General features: G+C 41.4%; 1 protein-coding gene across 3 annotated transcripts in view; it reads left to right on the plus strand.

Annotated features, from left to right (window-relative positions):
* LOC137373908 (cysteine-rich motor neuron 1 protein-like) overlaps window positions 1-22,232 on the plus strand; it is a 359,636-nt gene extending 337,404 nt beyond the window's left edge. For 2 of the 3 annotated variants that reach the window (XM_068039487.1, XM_068039490.1), the window contains 4 exons: window positions 1,161-1,382; window positions 3,091-3,213; window positions 11,887-12,056; window positions 19,956-22,232. In XM_068039487.1, the coding sequence (XP_067895588.1) occupies window positions 1,161-1,382; window positions 3,091-3,213; window positions 11,887-12,056; window positions 19,956-20,150 (710 nt within the window). In that variant the 3' untranslated portion in view covers window positions 20,151-22,232. The remainder of the gene's footprint in view (window positions 1-1,160; window positions 1,383-3,090; window positions 3,214-11,886; window positions 12,057-19,955) is intronic. The other variant, XM_068039489.1, reaches the window with a different exon arrangement.
* Window positions 22,233-24,660: the final 2,428 nt, after the last annotated feature.

Raw genomic sequence — 24,660 nt, forward strand, 5'->3', positions numbered from 1 at the left:
AATGCCAAATTAAGGGCCTCATCCTGCCGCTGTGGGCAGGCCTGTCGCTGCATGGGGAGCATGCCAAGCAAACCCTTGCGGGATGCTTGATGGTTCTGGGGGCTAGGTCCCTTGTTAAAAGGCACTTACTGCCTGAACAAGGGACACGGCCTCGTGAAGGGGGAGGCCTGCTGAGAGCCACCCCCCTGCTCTTGCTGCTGACCCCGCACCCCCACCACCCCACCCTGCAAAACCCCACCCGCTGTGACTTACGCTGGACTGGTCCCAGGGCCTTGGGTGAATACTCTACCAGCAGCAGCCAGCACCTCTCAGCTAAAGAGCTGCCGGCCTCTGATTGGCCCACAACTCTCAGCAGGCAGGACTTCCATCGCCGGGGTCTTTGATCCTGGGGAAGGTTTGCTGCTGTCCACTTAAGTGCCCAATTGGCACTTGATTTGGCTGGCCTTCGCAAGAGGAGGCGTTGCAGGGCTCTCGCCAGCACTTTTGCCTGTGGTCAAGACTCACGTTGCCAAGACAAAATCTCAGCCAATGTGTATTTTTTTAAAATAAATAATATATACTGCTTATATTTACAAGAAATATGTGAAATAAATTAGTTACCTCAAGCATTTTGCACAATAACGTTTTATGGTATATGGGTAACAATGCTGATGCATTTATTGGTTCCTGAAATAATGTAGAAGGACTTGCAGAAAGCCTTAAAACGCTTGGAAGGACCTTGTATCATTTAATTGAAGCCATGGTGAATACTTAACAGGCAATGTAATTTGATAAGCTGCAAGTTGAGTGCAGTACCTAGAAATACTGCGTTATTTATGTTAGTTTCATATTGAATTTATGAGCCCTCTGATTTAATTAGCAATTGTCCTTGTGTCCTATTTCATCATCACATAATTAATTTCATTTGATTTTAGGTTCTATAACACTATTATATATATATTTGTGCAGGTTCAATTTATATTTCCACAAACCTCAAAAAGCATTCTACCACTGAGCAAACAATAGCTTGACTTCATATCATTAGCATTTCTTGAATTCATATACCTCTCATATCTGATTATTTTGTGTCAACCTATTCAGTACATGCAAATGTCTGTATTTTATCAGAGATTATGTTCTTACTGCCTGAATCCTCATGGATATTAATATTTTCATGACAGAAGATCAGTTGAAAGCCCTATTGCCTACCAATAGCAGTGAGTCTGGATATTGCATGTCCGGTGATGGGGATATCCTGTTAGTTGGAGAATCATGGAAGCCAAATGCCTGCACAAGCTGTATATGTGGTGACGGTGCTATTCAGTGTTTCTCTCAGACCTGTTCAGCTGCTTTATGTAGGCTGCCAGTTCTACGGAAAGGGCAATGTTGCCCATATTGCTTGGGTGAGTAAATAATTGTTTCCATGCCATGAAAAGTTGCCTCACAAATTGGAAAGATGCTTTTGTGGAAAAATATTTTTCCCCAACCTGTCAAAGATTAATCAATGTGGAATGTCAGGCTACAGGGAGCATATTTATCCATTTGCAAAAACCGGTGTTGCTTATCAGTGTGGTGCAGTCATGTGTTATCTTTGGTGGTTACATCAATGTCTTGAATCACCCAGCAATCCATCTAAATGAAGCAAAGAGTAATGCAGGCAGCCTGGTCATTTAAAAAAAAAAGTCTAAAACAGGATACATCTTTAAAAACTCTAAATAATTTCACTCAAAAGTTGATCTGTGCATAGAATCTTTAATGAAAATAACTAATAATCTTTGCTAACTTTGGACTTTGGTGCTACATTTTGGTGTGTGCTCAAATAAAGGAATTTTGCAGTTACTGTTAATGTTAGACAACCTTCAGAAGCAGGCAAATTTAAAAGAAATCTTTAACTCATCAGATGCTACATGCTAGAAGTGAAATTGATGAGGAAGGAAAGACTTTTTATTGAACCACCTTTTTTCACATTCATTTTGGAAGATATGTTGAAAGTAGAATGGGGCAATCACAGTTTTCTGTATTTTGTAATGCTACACATGTACAGAAGAATATTAGGTAGAATTGGAAATAATCAATCCCCTTTAAAAGAGCAACTTTGCCTCAGCAAATGTCTTAATTCCTCGATTCTATCCTGACATTTAAACTAACTTATATTGTTGCTTCAGTACCCCTTCTCGCTAACTTATTCCACAGACTTCTTTCAGGTAAAAAGGTTTGCCTGACTTCCTTCTGACTTCTAACTTCCTTAGTCAAATAAGAATTGATATTTTAGCCTGCGCTTCAGTCGGCATAATGAGAAGATTGCAGACGCATCCTCAGGCAGTAGGATATTGCCTACATATTTTAATTTACCATCATCTCTATTCAAGTATGAAATGTGTAATAATGTTGGTTGTAAGGTAAGAGCAGAGATGTAAAGCATGTATAGTTCAGCAGTGAAATGGTGGTTGGATCAAAAGAAAATGTAAATATGAAAATGTTTTGTGCACCCTAGACTCCATACATAGCGCAATGGCACATTAAGATATTTTAGCTGTGTTTTCTAATATTGACTTTTGCTGTTGCATCCTCTCTCTGCACTTGCATGAATATGCATTTATTTAGTGATATTGCTGATAATGAATTAAAAGAATCAATTTAAAGGAAAAGGAAATGCTGCCTCTCCCCAAAGCCTATGATTTCTCTAGCCTTATTGAGGGGAGACATAGTTCTGTTTAAAAATGTTTTAGCACCAGTATACTGAAAACTGGTGGTTCATTTTGTCCTCATCACAATCAAAACTCGACTTGAGAAATTTGACAGTGAGCATAAAATCACCTTGGACAAGCCTCTTCATTTAAAGCAATCTGTCAACATGTGGATGATAGATTATCATAAATGTTCCCCCCCCCCCCCCGCCCCCAGTAGATTTAACAGCTGGAAGCCCAAGATGAATTCATTGAAAAATCAGGTGATACTGCTGCTACTTACAGGAAAATTATACCACCTCTCAAAGCAGTGAATTTGAGAGAGCATTGATTATCAAAAGCAAATTCACACAGAAAAATGTAGAACTTGCAGATGCTCAATGATTTTCCTATGTTTATATTGTAACCCTTTCCTTGACTTAAGATGTGCCAACAGTTGCTTCATCCATAACAGAGGCTACGAATGTTTTATTGGAGAAGTCAACTGAATTAAAGGGCAATGAATTACTGACAACATCTGTTCAACCTGACCTATCGTTATTCACAGGTAAGGAGAAAACTGGTTACATTTTTGTTATTGTTGCACCAGTGTAGAAACTGTTTACATACTAGACCAGTCCAATTTATCCTCAATAAAAGGAACACAGCACTGGTAACTGGTAATGTCTCTGAAGTGAACAGCTGAGCATATTATTGACTCTTAAACATTTCATTAATCTGTCTGGTTAAATGATGATTTGGCCTTGGTAAATTTATTTATTTATTGCCTTCCCGTTTATAACAATATAATTTGAATTTATTTTTTCTTTCACTGTAATGCTCTGCAATTCCTCAGTGAACACAAAGGGTAACAAAATGTTTCTAGACCAGGTAAGATAAGGGGCAGGAGGTTTAGAGTGGATTTGAGGAAAAATGCTTTCAGCCAGAGGATGTTTGAAATCTGCAACACACTGCCTGAAGGGGTGGTAGAGGCAGGACCCCTCACAACATTTAAGAAGTATTTAGATGAGCACTTGAAACTCCATAGCATACAAGGCTACGGACCAAGTGCTGGAAAATGGGATTAGAATAGTTAGGTGCTTGATGGCCCGCACAGTCCGGTATAACTCTATGACTCTATGACCAGCCGTAGTATAGCAATTAAATGGTGCACAGATTGATTTACTGTTCTATTTTATCCAAAGGAAAGTTCATTCCTTCTGTTCTGTGCCTGTTAATTGTCCATCAATTGTTTGATTATATGCAGGTGAAGGTTGTTAATTGGGGTCTTACTTGAGCACTTATAAGCAGACACTGGTGGAGGGTTTGAGTGAGGAGCTACATGTTTGTTTTCCTTTAACTCTGTACAATAAATGTGAAACTGAGTAAAGATAGGCTCCAGCATTATCCTTCCATAACCAGCTTTCTGGAGTTTAACATGGTAGCAGAGAATGGTTGCCTGAAGCTGAAAGTTGGAAACTAGGTTTTTTTTTTTACATAGAAAACTAAAATCTCAGGCTGTTGTGGAAAATATGGCAGAAAGCAAGTGTAAATTGTCAGGGTATGATTATCCTCTGATGTTCTTGGAGTCTGAACCATGTGACCAGTGGAAGAATGAAGTGGATATGTGGATACGGGTTACATTTCCACCAAAGAGGAAACGAGGATTGGCCTTAACGTTGTCACTTCCTACCAAATGTAAAATCAGAAGTAAAGTGTTTTGTGAACTGGATGCTCATCAGTTGGATACTGATGAAGGGTTGGATCTTCTGTTAGAATTCTTGAATGAAATTTACAAGAAAGATGACTTATTGAATGCGTATGAGGCATGGTCAGACTTTGAATGATTTTGGAAAACAGATGGTTATTCAATGGAGGAGTATATCATGGACTAACAAACTGTATAGAAGATTGAGGAAATTCAATTTGAAGATCCCTGGTTCAGTGCTAGCATTTAAATTGCTAGATTGTGCTAGAGCGTCACATATAGACAAGCTCCTAGTTCTAACTGGGGTTCAGGTCTTGGACAAAGATTCCCTGTTGGATCAAATGTCTGTTGCCTTAAAGAAATTCCTGGGGAAACAATCATTTCTTGCAGGCCTGGTGGAACAAACTGAGTATTCTGCGGTGACTCGAAGATTGGAGGACTCGATGTTTACTAGATTTTGAAATGGTCCAGATACTGGAAGCTGGCATAAGTACAATAGAAGAGTTAAAGACAGGAGGAATAAGGATGAAAACACCTTTAGCAGGTGTGACTATGACAATGGAAGCCAGAATTGGAACAGCAATCAGAGGCGAATGAATCCCAGGAATGACCAAGGAACAGTTAATAGGTGCTTCAGATGTGACTCAAAGGCCGGAATTTTACGGGCCCCCCCCCCCCCCCCCGCCCTGCCAACGAGTGGGCTGGTGGCGGGGGGTGTCATAAAATTGAGTGGGATGTGGGGTGGCCATTCTCGACCCCCTCCCACCCCCACACCCCCGCAATTTTATGTGGGGCATTGATGGCAAGAAACGTTAGGGTTAGGCCAATTAACTGCCACTTAAGGGCCTCCTCCTGCTGCCGCGGGTATTTTACCCATGGTGGCTGGACAGCAAGGCCCCATGAACCCCACCTGGTAAAACAAGGCGGCCTTCTTGCGGGCTGTGGGGGAGGCCCTCCTGATCGGGCACCCTGCACCCCACAGAAGGCCGCCCCCAAAGCCCCAACTATTCCCAATGCACAACACTACCCCTCCCAACTGTCTTGCCTTACCAGGGCCCGGCCGATTGTCCTTGGCAAGGCCCTAAAAACTTAGCTGAGTTCCAGGGCCGTCCTTCTTCTTGCCTCCGATGGCTGGGTGTAGTCCCAGCACTGGCCACTGCTCCCGGTGGTGCTGCTGGGACTAAGAGCTGCTGGCCTGCTGATTGGCTGGCAGCTCCATTAGGCGGGATTTCCTGCCTCAAAGAGGTGGAGGTCAAACCTAAAACCAATTAAGGGCCTGTGGAACGGAAAATCGCAGCGTGGCTCCCCAGGCCCAGCGCAGGTGGACTTGCCCCCAACTTTTCAGTAAATGTAAAATTCCAGCCAGAGTTTCATTATGTAATGAACTGCCCTAAGTGGAGGGGCAGAGTCCTCGAAATAACACACGACGCAAAGAATTCCGAGGCAGAAGAAGATACTGATGAATCTGAACAAATCGTATTGGTCACAAGGAGTTTTAGTCCTGTGATGAATGTGTTCGTTGTGGATTCATTCAAGTGTGCTGTATTGGATAGTGCTTGCACTTTGACAGTATGTGGAACTGATTTGTTACAATGTTATCTGGATTCACTTGGTAGTGAGGATCGACGCCAGGTTAAGGAGTATAAAAATACTACCAGCTTTAGGTTTTGTGATGACAACACATTGAAGTCACTGAAGAGAATAGTAATTCCATGTAAAATAGCTGAAGTAAGCCACTTTATCAGTACTGATGTAATCCCTAGTGGAATACCTTTACCATTGCGTAAGCCTTCAATGAAAAAGGCACAAATGAAACTTGATATGGAGCAAGATAAGGCAATTGTTTTTGGAAAGTCAGTGAATTTGCAGTTTACCTCGTCAGGACATTATTGTATACCCTTAACAAAGCCTGATGTTTCTAGTCAGAGTGTTAGATAAGTATTCATAGCATCAAGTGTTAGGAATCAGCGAGATAAAAGGCAAATACTCTTGCTTCACCCTTCACCCTTCTTGTCAGAGATTAAAAACCCTGCTAAAGGATGCAGGTGTGATTGATGAAGAGTATACAAGGATAATAGAAGAAATTAATGAAAAGTGTGAAATCTGTAAAAAGTATCGGAGGACACCTATTGTCAGTCTTCCATTGGCACATGACTTTAACGAGGTAGTCACCATGGATTTAAAGGAGTGGGACAAAGACAAGAATATTTTCATTATACATTTTATTGACTTAGCAACTAGATTTAGTCTTCCTACAATAACAAATAGCAAGAACAAAAGGATGATTATCGACAAAATTATGGAGAAATGGATAGGGACAGGACTTGGGGCACCAGCTAAGTTCCTGACTGATAATGGAGTGGAATATGCCAATGACGAGTTCAGAGATATGCGTGAAAACATGAACATTATGGTTATGAATACTGCAGCAATTGACTCTGTGAAAGGAATTACGTGGTGGTTGATGAAATGCTGCATAAAATCTTAGTTGACCAGTCAAACTGCAAGTTGACAACTGCCTTGTCATGGCCGGTTCATGCAAAGAATTCGTTTCAGATGGTTGGAGGATATAGTCCCTATCAATTGGTCTATGGGCGGAATCCCAAATTGCCTTCTGTACTGTGCGACAGTCCTCCTGCTCTAGAAGGTACTACAATTATTTCCATTTTTTCTGCACGTTTGAATGCTTTGCGTGCAGGGAGATGGGCTTTCATCAAGGCTGACATCTCTGAGAAAATTTGGAGAGCTCTGAGGCATCGTATAAGGCCATCTGAGGCGAAGTTTAATTCAGGAGTTTTGGTGTATTCTAAAAGAGAGGGTCATAGGGAATGGAAGGGCCCTGCTAAGGTCGTGATGGTAAGACAGTAGTTATCAAGCATGGAAATCAAACTATTAAGGTTCATTCCTCGCAATTGATAGGGATTGATTATTAAATCTCAGAATCTGAGCAATTGATAGAGAGGAGCGATGCACCTTGTACCTCAAATACTCATGTGTTTTGTGATGAAAGTCCTGAGGAACAGAATGAGGTAGATCAAGGGTTGGATAGTAATGTGAGGAATCATGATACTCAAGAAAGAACTATCGCATCCAAAGGACAATTGCCCTGAGTAGGTACTCAGGTGACATATATTACAGCGGGGTCTAATAGATGGAGGGATGCAACAATTGTGGGACATGCAGGAAAATCTACAGGCAAGTTTAAATATTGGTTAAATGTTCAGGATGATGGCCAAGAAGCAAGGTCCATAGACTGGCAAAATGGGGTGAAAGCGTGGAGGGTAAGAAAGTGCAGTGCAAGTTCTAATAGTGAGTCTGGAAGTGACTCTTGTATAAGGAAGCGATCACGTACTGGAGAAAGAGCTTCCGATAATGTACGAGGGAGATCTTCCCGTGGTAGTCCCGAAAGACATCAAAGTGCTAATAGAGGCCGATGTTTGAGCAGATTCCACAATGAAACAAAGGCTAGAGAGCAGTCTCAGAATAGAACAAGAAGCAGAAGTCCTCATGACCATGAAGTTTTCGTAGCTGCCAATAAACCTAAGGATAAACTAATAAGAGAAGCAAAACATAAGGAATTAGAGAGTTGGAGACAGTTTGGAGTTTATTCTGAGGTACTAGATAGGGGACAGCCAGCCTTGTCACATCGATGGATTTGTACAGAAAAGTCCTTCCCGATGGAACTTATAGGGCTAAAACTAAGCTAGTTGTGAGGGGTTTTGAAGAGCGACTGGGTGATACCGATGTTAGAGTGGACTTTCCCGCAGCTGGAAAAGTAATCCTGAAAATCTTTTTAGTTCTTTTGGCCGCATATTCGTGGGAGTGTAGATCCATTGACATAAAAGCCGCATTTCTGCAGGGTGATACTTTTCAGAGAGAAGTATTTCTGGAACTACCCAAAGAGGCAGCAGGTGCAGAAGGAAAACTATGGAAACTGAACAAATGCATCTATGGCCTTAATGATGCTTCCAGGGTTCAGTATTTCTCGGTGAGATCTGTTTTGTTGAAAATTGGTTGTGTTCATCTAAAAGCAGATCCTGCGATGTTTTATTGGTATCCATAAAGGGAAACTTTCAGGCATCTCTTGAATATTTTTCATTTTTATTGTGTCATCTAGCTGCGATCTTCTGGATCACTTAAATTCCAAATGCCTTTTGGTGTTTTTTTTTTAACCCCAATGTTCAGATCAACATTCCCTGCAATTTTTCTTTCGAGTGGGCGGGAGATCTCTAAGTTAACAGCCCCTTTAACTTTTTACCTCAACAATAATTTAAAGGGGTCAACTTGTGCACAGCTTGCGTGGGTACTTTCAGGTTGCTGTGCCATCACACAACCACACAGCTTAGAGGAAACAATGGTTCAGATATTCTTAGTTCATCAGGCTATCAAAATCTGATTTTAGGAGATTTTCATCCAATAAGTAAATAGGGTGCCCAGACCCATTTTTCTGCTTATCGAACTCACTGCCCCACTCACCCAACAAATATGTGGTGAAGTGATTGCAGGTCCTCACAGCTAACTCATGTTTGGTTTCATGAACAATATAGCAGCTGATCTTGAATCTACCGCCTCATATCTTGCAAGCCTTGACCCCCATCCCACTTCTATGTCGCTTTCCTCCAAGTGACCTTTCTTTTAAACAGGAATTAATTAAAAGGAACTAATTCAGTGTACAATGTAACTATTTAAGTACCTTAACAAACAAACTTGTTTTACCTCATATCAGAGGTTTCCATTATTTTCAAACTTATCTTTACAGTCAACAAATATATTACACATGCACTTTAAAAAGTAAACAACTTTCATTTATACAGCGCCTTTAAATGTAGAAAAGCATTCCAAACACTTCACAGACATGTAATTGAACGCAAATGAACACTAAGCCAGAGAGCTATTAGGAGGGGTGGCCAAAAGCTTAGTCAAAGAGGTGGGTTTCACGAAGAAGAGTAATATAGAGAGGCGAAGGGAATCCGAGATGGCGGAAGGCAATGTTGCCAACGGTGGACTGAAGGTAGGAGCAATGCACAAGATGGCAGAAAGGGTTGTTGGCTGGAGGAGTTTACAGAGATAGGAAAGAGCAAGGTCATGAAAGAAATTAAACAGGAGGGTAGGAAATTTAATTTGGAGGTGTTGGTGAACAGGGAGCACAGGGGTAATGGGTGACCATGAAATTGGACGAGATAGGATACAGGCAGCAGAGTTTATGATGAGCTGAAATTTAGAGTAAAGTGGATGGGAAGTCTGTCAGGAGAGTATTGGAATCAAGTCTGGGGGTGACGAACAGACTTCCAGCAGCAGATGGGCTGAGGTGGGGCAGAGGTGGATAGTGTTACAGAGGAGGAAGTAAGCAGTCTTGCTAATGGAGACAATTTGGGATCGGAAGCTCAGCTCAGGGTTGAATAGTACTCTGAGTTAATGAATGACCTGGGCCGACTTGAGACAGTGGTTAGGAAGGGAAAATAGGGTACGGAGTTTGTGCTGATGGCTGAAGATGACTTCACTCTTCCCTGTGTTTAACCAGAGGAAATTGTAGCTCATCCAAGACTAGATGTCAGGCAAGTAATCTGAGAACACAAATGGTGGAGGGGTAGAGCTAAGTATTATCAGCATAAATGTGAAAACAGACGGCATGTTTTCAGAAGATGTCACCAAGAGGGATCATGTAGATAAGTAAGAGGAGGGAGTCAAAGGTGGATTCTTGGGGGACCCGGGAGATAATTGTGCAGGGCCAGGACAATAAGCCACTGCCAGAGGCTTTGTTTTGGCTTAAATTCAATGAGTTAGAGTGGAACAAAGCAAGAGCACTTCCACTGCCTTGGACAATGGAGAAAAGACTTTGGTGGAAAATAGTGTGATTGAGCATATCAAAGGCTGCAGAGAGGATAGCGCACCATCGTCATAGTTACAAAGGATAGTATTTGTGACTTTGACTAAGGCCATTTCAGTGCTCTGGCCAGGGTTGGAAACCTGATTGGAGAGATTTAAACATGGAGTTGCAAAAAAGCTGCGCATGGATTTGGGAGGTGACTGCATGTTCCACGTTGTTGGAGAGGAAACTGAAGTTGGAGATACGGGTGATGGTTTGCAAGGATGGAGGGGTCAAAGGTGTATTTTTTTTTCGAGGAAGGGGTAATGGTAGTTCTGAAAGGCACTGGGACAGTACCAGAGGAGAGGGAGTCATTTACAATGTCACCGAGCATGGGGACAAGAATGCAACAGAGGCAGCTGTATGAATGTCCCAAGTAATTTGGCAGTGAAAATCAGTTCAAGGCCTATGGGGGCATAGCAGTGAATGAGAAAGAAAGAGGGTTTGAATTCACTGACACCATTTGATTTATTCTGGTACTCGTATTGATTTGTTAGTATGCCTGCTGCTGTATAAATTTATTTATTCACTGTTGCCTGTTGTTTGTTTAATTCATTTATGCAAGTGGCTATAATAATTCATTGATTTCTTGGGGTGCCAGTTGCACTATGAATTTATTAATTCAGTAATACCTGCTACTTCATTACTTTATTGATTTGTTGATGTTCCCACAGCTCCATTAACTCACCAGTAACTGCTACTGTTTTACATCATTCTTTGTTAATTGGCTAGTGCCCATTGCTGTATGAATGTATTGATTTTCGTAATGATCAATGCTCTATTAATTTAAGTCATAGAGGTTTGTGTGGTGTGCTGTATTGTTCATCTGTAACATTATGCTTTTGAGTGTGAGTGAGCATATATATGGTTTGCATTGGTTTCTCTAAGTTGAGTTTTCATGTTGCAATTGTACAATGTCAAAAAATCCCATTTTGCAGTAGTTTAAGGGTTCCAGTTTATTTAATCAATTTTCACCCTCCATTTTATAATAGAGCAACTTTTGTTTACTATTTTAATATATATTGCCTTTGCATTCTTTGGTTACTGCGAGATGGAGCTGTTCAATGCTATGAACATCATGACTCACCAAGTACAATATCACAGGAAACTGTTATCCTAATACTTTTTAATTCATTCTGGGGCTGTATGGGTGTTGCAAGTAAGGCCAGCATTTATTGGCCATCCCTAGTTGCTTTTGAGAAAGTGGTGGTGAGCAGTTTTCATGAACCACTGCAGTCCATGTGGTGAAGATATTCCCAGAATGCTGTTGGGTAGGGAGTTGCAGGGTTTTGACCCAACGACCATGAAGGAACGATATGTGTCCACACTGGGCTGGCATATGGCTTGGAGGGGAACTTAGAGGTGGTGATGCTGCTCCTACACACCAACTGCTCTTGTCTGTTTAGGTGGTAGAGGTCGCAGGTTTGGATGGTGCTGTCAATGAAGCTTTGGCAAGTTGCTGCAGTGCATCCTGTAGATAATACACACTGCAACCATTGTGGAGGGAGTGGATATGTACATTATGAAGAAGGGATTTGAGGAAAAGCTAGACACAGCCTAATACTGAAATAATTTTTGATTCTTTGCCTATCTGGCACTATCTTGTTCACAGATCAACAAAAATTATTTCTTACTATTTGTGTATTTTTCTTCTTGTATCATTATAGAAATGACTGAAGTTCCTCCCCAGCAGACTGAAATGGCTGCAATCTACCAGTCAGCAGCATGGGTCCTGGCAGCCATATTGCTTGCAATCATCATCTTTTTAATAGCCACCCTTGTAATAAATAGAAAGAAACAGTGGTTTCAGATGCCTTGCTATCATGCACCAACTAAGGTAAGATGACAACATCAAAATCTAGAATTACTACAAAGTTGGTGAACTGGAAGAAAATCTGACCAGGGACTTGCACATGTAAGTACTTAGCTAGTGGCCATAATTTGGTTAAAGCTGTCTAATTTGGTTCCTCCTTTTATGAATAAGCAACAATATCAAAAGGATAACACCACAATGATATCAATACTTCCAAAACATTCATGGCAAATAACGCAGTAGTAATCAGATGTGATGCAGTATATCTATTCTCTGGCCATGTTTTCTGCTAATTGATTTTAGTCTTAAAAATTAAGATTAAAATGTTAGGTTGAAAAGATTAGTGCGACAAATGTATAATACATCCAGTGTTGTAAATTTTTTCCCAGCATCCTATATGACAGATCTGCTGAAGAACATTCATTGTCTGAGACCACTATTGACACAATAATATACTTCAAATCACAACACGGATTTGCTTTCAGCTTTCTGAATAGGTTGTTGTCTAAATGGATGTGTGTGATAAGCCATACAGATCAGAAGGTCCCAGAGTTCAGTACTGGGTTGTGCTGAGTTAGTGGATCACTGCGTTGTAGAGGCACTACAATTAGCTTCAGCATCTCTGGACTAGGGATGGGGAAAATTAGTCAAGAGTTTACACTTTTGATCCCTGGGAGAAAGTGCATGGCTATGATTTTATGGAGCCTCAGGGTGCAGGCCGGGGTGGGGGAGCAGTGGGCCTAAAAATCGGGTGGGAGGGCATGCCCATTGCCTTCCTGCTGCCATTGGCATTTTACCAGTGGCGGGGAAGATGGCAGACAGCCCTCTCACCCAGAGGCCAATTGAGACCTTTAAGTGGCCACTTAAGGGCTTCCTCCCACTGCCACTGGTATTTTACCAGTGGCGGATGGGACCTCTGCCACGTGGTGAGATCACCAGGTATACCCTGGTGGTATCCTTGCGAGTCCAGGAGTGGGGGGAGGCCCACCTGATTAGCCAGCCTGTGTTGCACAGAGGTCTCCCTGGCGACAAGGGCCTCCCCCATGCAAACAGCCCATTCCCCGCCCTCATCAACCACCTCCCCGCAACCCCCCCCCCTCCCCACCCCCTTCGATCCCACTTACCTGATTGGTTGGCAGGTCTTGGAGATGGAATCAAGTCCCTTAAAGGACCGGGAACCCTGACGCCAATCAGTTAATTGCCTGATGCACATAAAATCTGATCGGGGCTCCCAGAACCGGCCGAGGCAGTGTTGTCCCCGACTTTCTGACCGGTGATGAGGCCACCGCTAGCCCAAGTGTGCAACAAGCTCTGGCTCTGGAACCTGCAGTCACTCACTGTTTCAGCTCACACATTGAAAGATGCTGGTAGGTTGCTGGCACACATAGAAACATACGAAAAATCAGTCCTATAGACAAGAAGTGGCGAAAATGGGAAGAACAAAGGGATTTTCCCATTCAAACACAGAGGATTAAAACTATAACCATAATTCTGATGTGGATATATTAATGCAAAATGATGAATTGTTCTGGTTCACTGAAACAAGTGGTTCAGTTCAGCCTGGAAATAGTAATGTCGTGTGTGGTGCCTCATTGATCTTTGATGTGACTTCCTTTATTACTGGTTTTAATGTTCAATTTTACTATCAAAACTCTTGTAATTGTTATCTTCACTGTGTTCAAAAAAGAAAGACTACTATTTTCACAACCTCAAGACACTCCAAATTGCTTTACGGCCAATGAAGTACACTGAAGTGCAGCCACTGTTCTAATGTAGGAAATACAGCAGCGAATTTGCACACAAACAACAATGTGATATTTTATTCACGATGTTGGCCAGGACACTGGAGGGAACTCCACTGCTCTTCTTTGAAATAGTGTCATGGGGTCTTTCACATCCACCAAAGGGGGAATCAGTTTAACATCTCACCTGAAAGATAGCACCTCTAATAGTGCAGCATAAAGGCCTGCTCGGGTCTGCAAAAAAAAAACCTGACCCGAGCCCAAAAGAACCACATCCGACCCCGCCCGAGTCCTATTTTTTTCCCACGCCCGACCCAACCATCAGTTAACTTACCTTCCGTTTTTCACTTTGTTGCTGATCTGCACAAGCTTAAAATAACTGTAATAAAACCACCTTTCTAGTCCAAAAATTAAATTAACAGTGAAGCCACTTACCTGTGATAGAGCGTGTCCGAACCCGGCCCGACCCGAATGCCAGACCCAGAAGTGCAACCTGACCCAACCCGAACCCGACACATGTCGTCGGGTGCCGTCTGGTTTGGGTCGGGTAGCAGGCCTTTAGTGCAGCACTCCCTCAGTAGTGCAGTAGTGTGTCAGCCTAGCTTTTGTGGAGTGGGGATTGAACCCACAACCTTCTAATTTGGAAGCAAAAGTGCTACCAACTGAGGCCGAGCTGACACACAAAGCATAAGACAATAAGTTTATGCAGAAGAGGATTAGTTAAAATAAATCAGATTTGTACAAAAATTCTTGAGTTCAAGAACATAGGACGGTTGAGTGCATCAAAGGCAACCTTTTTCAGATTTTGATTCTATTTTTAAGTTGTGTGAATAAAATCCCCAATTTATTGAGGGATTGGAGAAAAATTTTGATCCTAAAATAATGAAAGCACTTTAGAGAAAAACATTTCAGAACATTTGTGACCTGAGAGGAAATCTTGACTGGTTACGCAGTATCCTTCACTAATTCATATCTTTCTCAGCACAGATCATGCGGGTGTTTGCGGAGTCAATGGGAGGGCAACTCATTTGTATGGATCAAGACAAAATGAGCATTTCGGGCACATCTCTGCCTCCTGCCTGCTTACTGGCCTGCACACGCCATATGCCTGGAAGCTTAGAAGCTGCCCTACTCATAACATTGCTCCAATAGGTGCCATTGTAGGATTTTATAAGAAAAAATTCCTCTTTTGGGGTCCGGGTCACTTGTCAAACCTGGATCCCATTGGCAGCGCCTACGTGGAACTTGCGCATGCTAGTATGCATCACCAGAATGGGTGCAATGCCAGGTTCCCTTATATGACCAGGGCCAGGAACTCCCAGATTAGAGAGTTCCCAGCCCATCTCGACATTTAGTTTTTAAGGGGTAGACAGCAGTTCCACCAGTAATGGAGCTCTACAGAATTTCCCAGAGATGCCAGTGACCTAACTTAACCAGTTCTCTAGTGTTTCCCTGGTGGTGGGGAGGGGGTGAGGTGCATGGTGGTGGTTCCATGAGTCTCCTGTCAGAGTTAAGGCAGAAGACCAACAACGGCAATAGCAATACCTTGACTTATATAGTGCCTTTAATGGAGGAAATGTCTTAAGATGCTTCACAGCAGAATCCCTGAGGAATTTCAGAGCCGTTATTGTGAGGGAGCTCCTCTGACAACCCCTCAAGAAATGAAATAGTGAATGATCATCTTTGGCCTTCTTCCATTATGTTGAACATGAATCAGGATTCTTTCTAGTCCTGGATGATGATGCTGGGACTTGAACACAGCTGAAAAGCTCTCTTCCCACTGGAACTCAGGCTATATCTACAGCCTCACTATATTGATCCAGATCACCTAATATGGTGGGTTTCCAGCAAGCTTTTTTTAACACTTGGAAGGCCAGAAACAACAACTGTCAGTGAAATGGTATTTTAAAATTTTTTTAAGTGGCGATTAGGAGAGAATTTTCCTTTAATTGCTAGTTTCAGTTCATGGACAAGTACAATGCTCAGATACTTTAAATATTTGATGAAATTATACAGTTTTTCTTCCTACTCCCACGTTCAGAGGATCAAAGAGTCATAGAATTATACAGCACAGAAACAGGCCCTTTGCCCATCATGTCTGTGCCGGCCGGCTGTCAAGCACCTATCTATTCTAATCCCATTTTCCAGCACTTGGCCCGTAGCCTTGTATGCTATGGCTTTTCAAGTGCTCATCTAAATGCTTCTTAAATGTTATGAGGGTTCCTCCCTCTACCATCCCTTCAGGCAGTGTGTTCCAGATTCCAACCACAATCTGGGTGAAAATTGTTTTCATCAAATCCCCTCTAAACCTCCTGCCCCTTACCTTAAATCTATGCACCCTGGTTATTCATACCTCCGCTAAGGAGAAAAGTTTCTTCCTACCTACCCTATCTATGCCCCTCATAATTTGTATACCTCAACCAGGTCCCCCCTCAGCCTTCTCTGCTCTAAGGAAAACAACCCAAGCCTATCCAGTTTCTCTTCATAGCTGAAATACTCCAGCCCAGGCAACATCCTGGTGAATTTCCTCTGCACCCGCTCCAGTGCAATCACATCCTTCCTATAGTGTGGCGACCAGAACTGTACACAGTACTCCAGCTGTGGCCTAACTAGCATTTTATACAGCTCCATCATAACCTCTCTGCTCTTATATTCTGTGCCTCGGCTAATAAAGGCAAGTATTCCATATGCCTTCCTAACCACCTTATCTACCTGTGCTGCTGCCTTCGGTGATCTATGGACAAGTACACCAGGTCCCTCTGACCCTCTGTACTTCCTAGGGTCCTACCATCCATTGAATATTCCTTTGCCTTGTTAGTCCTCCCAAAGTGCATCACCTCACAGTTCTCAGGATTAAATTCCATTTGCCACTGCTCTGCCCATCTTACCAGCCCATCTATATCATCCCGTAATCTAAGACTTTCCTCCTCACTTTTTACGTCACCACCAATTTTCGTGGCATCTGCAAACTTATTGATCATACCTCCTACATTCACATCTAAATCATTAACGTACCCTACAAACAGCAAGGGTCCCAGCACCGACCCCTGCGGTGCACCACCGGTCACAGGCTTCCAATCGCAAAAACAACCCTCGACCATCACCCTCTGCCTCCTGCCACTAAGCCAATTTTGGAAGCAAATTGCCCTGGATCCCATGAGCTCTTACCTTCTTGACCAATCTCCCATGCGGGACCTTAACAGAAGCCTTACTGAAGTCCATGTAGACTACATCAACTGCTTTACCCTCATCTACACATCTTGTCACCTCCTCAAAAAATTCAGTCAAATTTGTTAGATATAATCTTCCCCTGACAAAGCCATGCTCACGATCCTTGATTAATCCCTGTCTCTCCAAGTGGAGATTAATCCTGTCCTTCAAATTTTTTTCCAATAGTTTCCCTACCACTGATGTTAGACTCACTGGTCTGTAATTAAAAAGGTTTATCCCTACTACCCTTCTTGAATAATGGTACCACGCTGACTGTTCTCTGGCACCTCTCCTGTGGCCAGAGAGGATTTTGAAAATTTGTGTCAGAGCCCCTGCAATTTCCTCCCTTGCTTCCTGGACAGCCTGGGATACATCTCATCTGGGCCTGGGGATCTATCAACTTTTAAGCCCACTAAAACTGCTAATACCTCCTCCCTTTCAATGCTAATTTGTTCAAGTATATCAGAATCCCCCTCCCTGATCTCTACACCGACGTCGTCCTTCTCCATAGCGAACACAGATGAAAAGTAATAATTTAAAGCCTCACCTACGTCCTCCGGCTCCACACACAGATTGCCACTTTGGTCCCTAATGGGCCCTACTCTTTCCCTGGTTATCTTCTTGCCCTTAATATACTTATAAAACGCTTTGGGATTTTAATTTATCTTGCCCGCCAGTGTTTTTTCATGTCCCCTCTTTGCTGTCCTAATTACTTTTTTAAATACCCCCTACACTTTCTATACTCCTCTAGTGAATAGTCATAAATCATATTTCATACATCTCTAATATAACAGGCAAGTGGTTCATCTTTCTTATTAACTTGAGTTGTCAGATTTTTGTGGACAGATGAAGTTACCTGAAGAGTATTAGTACTCAGACTGTAGCTTGAAGCATTAATAAGTCACTGTCAATCATCCTGTTTCTTGGGCATGGTTGTAGCATTTTTGCCATCAACAACCTTCATGGCAAGAGATGGGGGCAGAGACGGTCTTTTGTGAAAGTGTTTTGCAAGATTGCTTTAATTTATTTACAACACAACCACTTTCTGTGCAAAGATTTTTTTCTAATTGTTACGTTTTCAGATTTGTGCCTCCTTGTTATTGTTTCGCCAACAAGTGGATAAAATATATCATTACCATTATCAAGTCTTCAAATTATTCAAGATCTCTATTGGATCATCTTTAACACTCTAAGCTCTAGTGAAAAATACCCCCAACATCTCCAATTTTTCTTCATAATGTATCCTTTCATGGTAACATGTTAGGGAAGCCCTGCTGCACCCTTTACATTATTTTTATGTTGTTCTTATCACTTAGTGCCAAAACTGTACACTGTACTGCAACTGTGACCTAAATAAGGTCTGGTACAAGTTCAACATTACCTTATTGCTATTGTATTGTACACAATACTTTCACCAAACCAAGTTACCATCAGAAAGTCACACTCGAGCGCATGAGTCAGAGAATTTTGCTGAGCAGCATTTCTCCCATACTTTATCCAAGTGGCTGTCATCATGTGAACGCCTAGAGAAGGTGTACCAGTGGTCAGTTCTTCCATATGGAGCATCACAGCCAGGTCTTTCTCCTGTTCCAGCCCTACATTCACACATGCAGTTTCCTGCAGGATTCAGTGGATTGTGATCAAGAGTTGAAACTACTACTCGCTTTTTTTCCTCCTCATTCACACTACTGAGACCCATTGTATAACCCAGTTGATCTCAGCTAACTGCGTAGAGCAGGATCAAAAGAAGGAGCAAGCTTGCATTTATACAGCCAGTTGAGTACTTTTGAAGTGTAGTCTCTGCTGAAATTCAGGGAACACAGCAGCCAATTTGCACACAGTAAGATTGCAAAAAGTACCATGAGATAAATGACCAGGTAATATATCTTTTAGGTGTTGGATGAAAGATAAATGTTGTTCCTAGATACTGGAGAATTCCCCACCTCCTCTTCAAAAAGTGTCAAGGGACCTTTTATGTCTACTGGAGAGGGTAGATGGGGCCTTGGTTTAACTCCAAAAGATCCAAAAGACAGCACTTTTGAAAGTATTGCACTGCAGTGTCAACCTAGATTTTTGTACACAAGTCTCTGAAGTAGAAACCTGTGGCCTTTTTGTATTACTTACTTTTTGTGCATTACTGGAGAATACCCATGGTGTCATTTTTGAGCACCAATTCATTTGGTCTTGAGAACTACTACAGGCATAGCAGAGGTACATGTGACATTTCTTTAGCACTCAACAGAAAAGTGCAGAAAAGCAATCTTCCACAATTATTGCAGTTGCGTTGTGAGTGTCACACAATGGTGGGATATAAGTTTGATTTCCACATTCTGAGAGTCTCAAATCGCCATTACATTCCCTCAGTGATCTCCCTGCAAAGTGAGAGAGGGGAAGCTCCATGGCTAGAAACAAGAGTCACAGCTACATCTTTTAGATAGCTATGCACATGCAAGTTTCTATGTGGAATACGCTTTTATGGGCGGTAATCTGAAATCCACCCCAGAAAGTAAACAATGTAGCTTTCAAATCAAGACAAGCAGAACTGCTTTTATACACTATTAATGAGGTATAAAGGAGCAAACTGATTTAAATGGGAGTGGAGAACCAGTTTTTTCTTTCAATTGGTTTAAGAGATTTGGCACATTTTGACCAATTATTGACCTGAATTCCCACCCCATATATCACATTGTCATAAATAACGTGGTGGATGTTGGACAAAGAACACCATTTTGTCCATCACAAATGGTTTTGCACTACCAAGTTTAAAAGTCAGACCAAAGCTCTATTTCTTGTCAAGATACTTATGAGTCCCACTTTTCACTGTTGTTCAAATTGTAACTGCTTAATTAGGGTTGAATCACATCTGTTTTGTAACTTCATTACAGTATCTGAGGTTTTTTTGCACCTATACAAGCCTAAATAGTTTTGTACTAGCCAAGGAAAGCTGACTTCTTTCTTTTTTTAATAACAGACGCAGTTCTTGAACAATCCAGTTGACAAACAAACTGTGGTCTACATGGACTCTGCAAAAGGAAATAAAAAGCACAATGTTAATAACTGCTGCAGAATGGATCTAATGGCAGAAACAGATTCCCAGTGCAATGAGAAATACAGTGTGCGTGCAGAAAAACAAAGCAACAGCCAGCAAAACAAACTGCTTGGATAGAAACATGAAAAAAGTTGGCTTATAAACTGATGGAGTCTTGGCAGTAATTCAAAGATTGTACTCCATTCAACAGCCTTGCTTCTTCTGGTTTCCATTATATTATAAGTTAATGATTCCAGCTTGTTTGTGTATGATTCAGGTACTTGCAAAATAACTTTTACTTTTGAAAACCATATGTCTTTATTGACTTTCCTGTTCATTTAAATGCCCAATAGAGTTGAGAGAAACTTGCCAAAAGCAAAAAAAAGTAACAAAGCCAACAAAGAAATACCAAACTTTTCAGTAATTTTGTATGATGGGGTACACTATGGGGGGAAAATGTGTGGGGACAACACAAGGGAGGAGTAGGCCTTATGGTCATTTACTGTAACCACTTTATTCCAGCAGAGTTTAATCAAACAAAGCCTTCATTTAAATTGCCCCCAATGTTGTAGAATTAGCATTTTCAAACTCAGGAAGATTTTATTTTGTTTGAATTTGATTTTTTGGAAATGTTGGAGGTAATAATGGAATATATATATCTTAATGTTGTATTCTAAATGACTAAGAGAGAATAAAGTAGTAATTTTCCTTGCAAAGGAGAGGCCTCTAAAGATTATCTTTCCTTGTGAAATTTTTCGGCTCTAAATTAGGAAGACAAATGACTGGTAAATAGAGAACAACTGAGAGCTGAGCAGGTCAGTCATTTTGTTCCATTTTCTGGATACACGTAGGGTAAAGATGTTAAAATCTTCAGTAGGTTTTTGTGTGGTGGAATTTCTCATCTGGAGACCACAAGATAATACTGAAAAATACCAAGTTAGATGTACAAATGTTGAAAGAGGAAGATGAATGGTACCAGAATAATCTGGCTTTGCTGCATAGCATAATTACTGCAGAAAGATGCATTTAACTGTAGTATTATTAATATTGCTGTTAACATTCGCTATGGCAGTGATTTACATGTTGTATCTATTCCTACATCTGTACTCTGTATGTTTTCATTGTGTTGAATGTACCCACAATTTTTGTTTGTGGGCAGTTTGTCATTCCAGTTTTTCAAAAGAATTGAACTGAGTATTGCAGCTTTATTCAGCTGGCTAAAACAGAGCTCAGTATAAATGCCAAATGCAGGAAAAGCCAACATGGAAACAATGTATTATCAGCTTTAAGTTGAAGGTGTTATCTAATTTCTGAGGTAGAATGAGTCTCTGCTTGCACAACATCTAGGAGAAAAGACCCATAAAATGAGGAACAGTGCTAAAATATTTTTGAGGCAGGGTGATTAGGTTGGGGGGGTTGGGGGCGGATTGGTATTATGTGGGATGGAGGTGGGAAAGAGTTCAATACAAGTAGTAGTAGATGATTGATGAAGAGCACATACCTCCCTAAGCAGTTCTAGCTACACCCAGACTTAAAATGCAGGCTTAACCCAATTACAGTGCTCTAGATGGCTAAGATTGAGGATATAAAGACTGTCAAAATATTAATGGTATTTTGAGGTGTCAAGCAAGGATGAAAAGTAACTACTTTAGTAGTTTAAAATAAATGGGAGCGCAGGGATTATGTTGGTAAGCTATGGCACTTTGTAGTCAATGTTACTAAAAACATTAAGGATTTTAAGGATAGCCCTATTGATAACAGGCTGTGAGCGTATGAATTCTTTTAAGTTGTAAGAAGTTTCAAGTATTTTTGTAGATACTTAGTTTGCAGATAATTGAGCAAAAGGGAGGAGAGTTTCTTAATTTATTTTTTCAAATAGCTTAATTTATTAATCTAAGTAGAATCTGTACAGAAGAATAGCAGAGGGCTTAAGGATTCTGTTTACTTCTATTTGTTACTGTGATCAGTAGTCCAATAAGTTGAGAAGATGTGGCAGAGCTCTTTGGCCATGCAGTTTTGCTGGCTATTATGCTGAGATAATGCTGCCGCCTGATTATATACCTTTTAAACAAAACCTATAAACCCCTTTGCTGTACTTTTTACGTAAGTTCTTAATGGATTATTTTGTTTAACTCTTTACAATTGAAACATAGAGATCTAAATTGCTTATTTATTTACATTAATGTGTAGTAGCACTTGTAAATGCACATGGCCTAGCAGCTGGGTTGTAACATTTAAATAAATTTTGTTGTGTAAGTCTTATGAATCTGCAGTCACATGTTTTCCAAACTACTTATAAGAAGCTACTTGCAATGCAACCTTTGTGCTACTTCTTGTTGGCAATTTGAGAATATGCTTCACCCTTTCCTCCAGCCCTATATCTATGTTTCACTGTCAAGTGCATTGTTCAGCAAGAAAGATTTGCTTACTCATTATCAATTTAGGAAAGCAAAATCTGAAGAGTTATCATGTGCTTGATACATAACACCTCTCAGTAAACAAAATTTAGGAAAATGAGTATCACCATGTAACTTCCAGTGTTGATCAAGCCTCATTTTGGAGTATGTTGCAACATGAGGTGGATAACACATTTTGATATCTTTCAGTCAATAATGGATTGGACAGAGTACAAATATATGGAAATTATGATAAACTTGTATAAAGCACCGGTTCGGCCTCAACTGGGGTATTGTGTCCAGTTCTGGGAACCACACTTTCGGAAGGATGTTAATACATAGAGAGGGTTCAGAAAAGATTCATGAGAATGATTCCAGAGATGATAAACTTCAGTTACATAGATTCGAGAAGGTGGGTTCGTAATCCTTGGAGAAGAGAAGATTTAAAGGAGAATTGATAGAGGTGTTCAAAGTTATGAGGGGTCTGGACAGAGTTGTAAGGAAGAAACTTCCCATTGGCCGAAGGATCCAGAACCAGAGGATACCAATTTCATGTGATTGGCAAAAGAGGCAACAGCGACATGAGAAAAATCTTTTTTTTTACACCATGAGTGTTTAGGATCTGAAATGCACTGCCTCAGAGTATGGTGGAGGAAGATTCTATCAAGAGAACTGGATAATTATCTGGAAAGAAAAATTTTGCAGGGCTACGAGGAAGTGGCAGGGGTGTGAGACTATGTGAGTTGCTCTTGCAGAGAGCTAGCACAGACATGATGGGCTAAATGCCCTCCTTCTGTGCTGTAACCATTCTATGATTCTAATTGGTGAACATTCTCACATTCCAAATCTTAGAAATTAACTTATTTTCCAGAACATTCTAGTTCTCTGTCTTTTGTTTTCCTGCTCTGTATTATTCTCTACATACATATTAGTAAAAACAAACTTAAGGCTGCAAAATTCAGCTAAGTACTGTCGCTGGTTTTGACGCAACGGGAGCCAAGAGAGGGAAAAAGTGGTCGAGGTCTGCTCGCAACAACTTCCAATGCGACCCATGCTGATCGGCATGCTGCAGAGACAATAGCTCGTGTGTAACGTGCGTGCACTGGAAGCATGCAGAGGGGGAAGATCATGACGTCAGTCAGCGTCTTACTGCCGATTTGGTGTCAATCTGCTATTTTGGACCTCTCCGCTCCTCTTAAATATGCACAGTTAAGCATGTTAAAAAAAAAAACCTTCTTGAACCACTGTAGTCCATCTGGGACAGGTAAACACACAGTGCTGTTAGTGAGGGAGTTCCAGGATTTTAATCCAGTGACAGTGACGGAACAGCAATATATTTCCAAGTCAGGATGATACGAACTGCCTGGAACAGGACAGAGGCTAGCAGAATGGGCAGACAAGTAGCAGATGGAATTTAGTACAGACAAGTGTGAGATGATGCATTTTGGCAGAAGGGATATGATGAGACAATGTAGAATTAATGGTACAGTTCTGAAGAGTGTGCAGGAACGGAGGGACCTGGGGGTGCATGTGCAACGATCTTCCAAGGTGACCGATGTATTGAAAGAGTGGTTAGTAAAGCATAGGGGATCTTGGGCTTCATAAATAGAGTACAAAAGCAGGAAAGTTATTCTGCACCTTTATAAAGCTCTGATTAGATCCCAACTAGAGTACTGCATCCAGTTCTGTTCACCAAACTTGTGAGGGCCCTTGAGAGGGTACAGAGGAGATTTACCAGAATGGTTCCAGGGATGGAGGATTTTAGTTACAAGTTAAGGTGGAAAAGTCTGGAGCAAAGAACATTGAGGGGAGATTTGTGAGAGGTGTACAAAATTATGACAGGCTTATATAAGTTAGTCAAGGAAGAACTGTTCCCATTAACTGATGGTACAAGGACTAGGGGGCACTGATTTAAAGTTTTGGGCAAGAGATTCAGGGGGAATGTGAGGAAGAGCTTTGTTACGCAGCGAGTGGAACTCTGCCATGAGAGTGGTGGAAGCGGAGACAATAATGATTTCAAAAGAAAATTGGATGGGCACTTGAAGAAAACAAACTTGCAGGGTTATGGGGATCAAGCAGGGGAGTAGGACTAACTGGATTGCTCTGCAGAGAGCCAGCATGGGCTTGATGGGCCGAATGTCGTCCTCCTATGCCATAAATGACACTGTGACTCTATTTGTTCAGCTGAACATGCATTCAGCTGCACAAGCTACACTCTGCCCCTCTCCCCCCAACCGTGCTATTTAAAGGGA

Source organism: Heterodontus francisci, chromosome 9, assembly GCF_036365525.1.
Source record: "Heterodontus francisci isolate sHetFra1 chromosome 9, sHetFra1.hap1, whole genome shotgun sequence".
NCBI lineage: Eukaryota > Metazoa > Chordata > Chondrichthyes > Heterodontiformes > Heterodontidae > Heterodontus > Heterodontus francisci.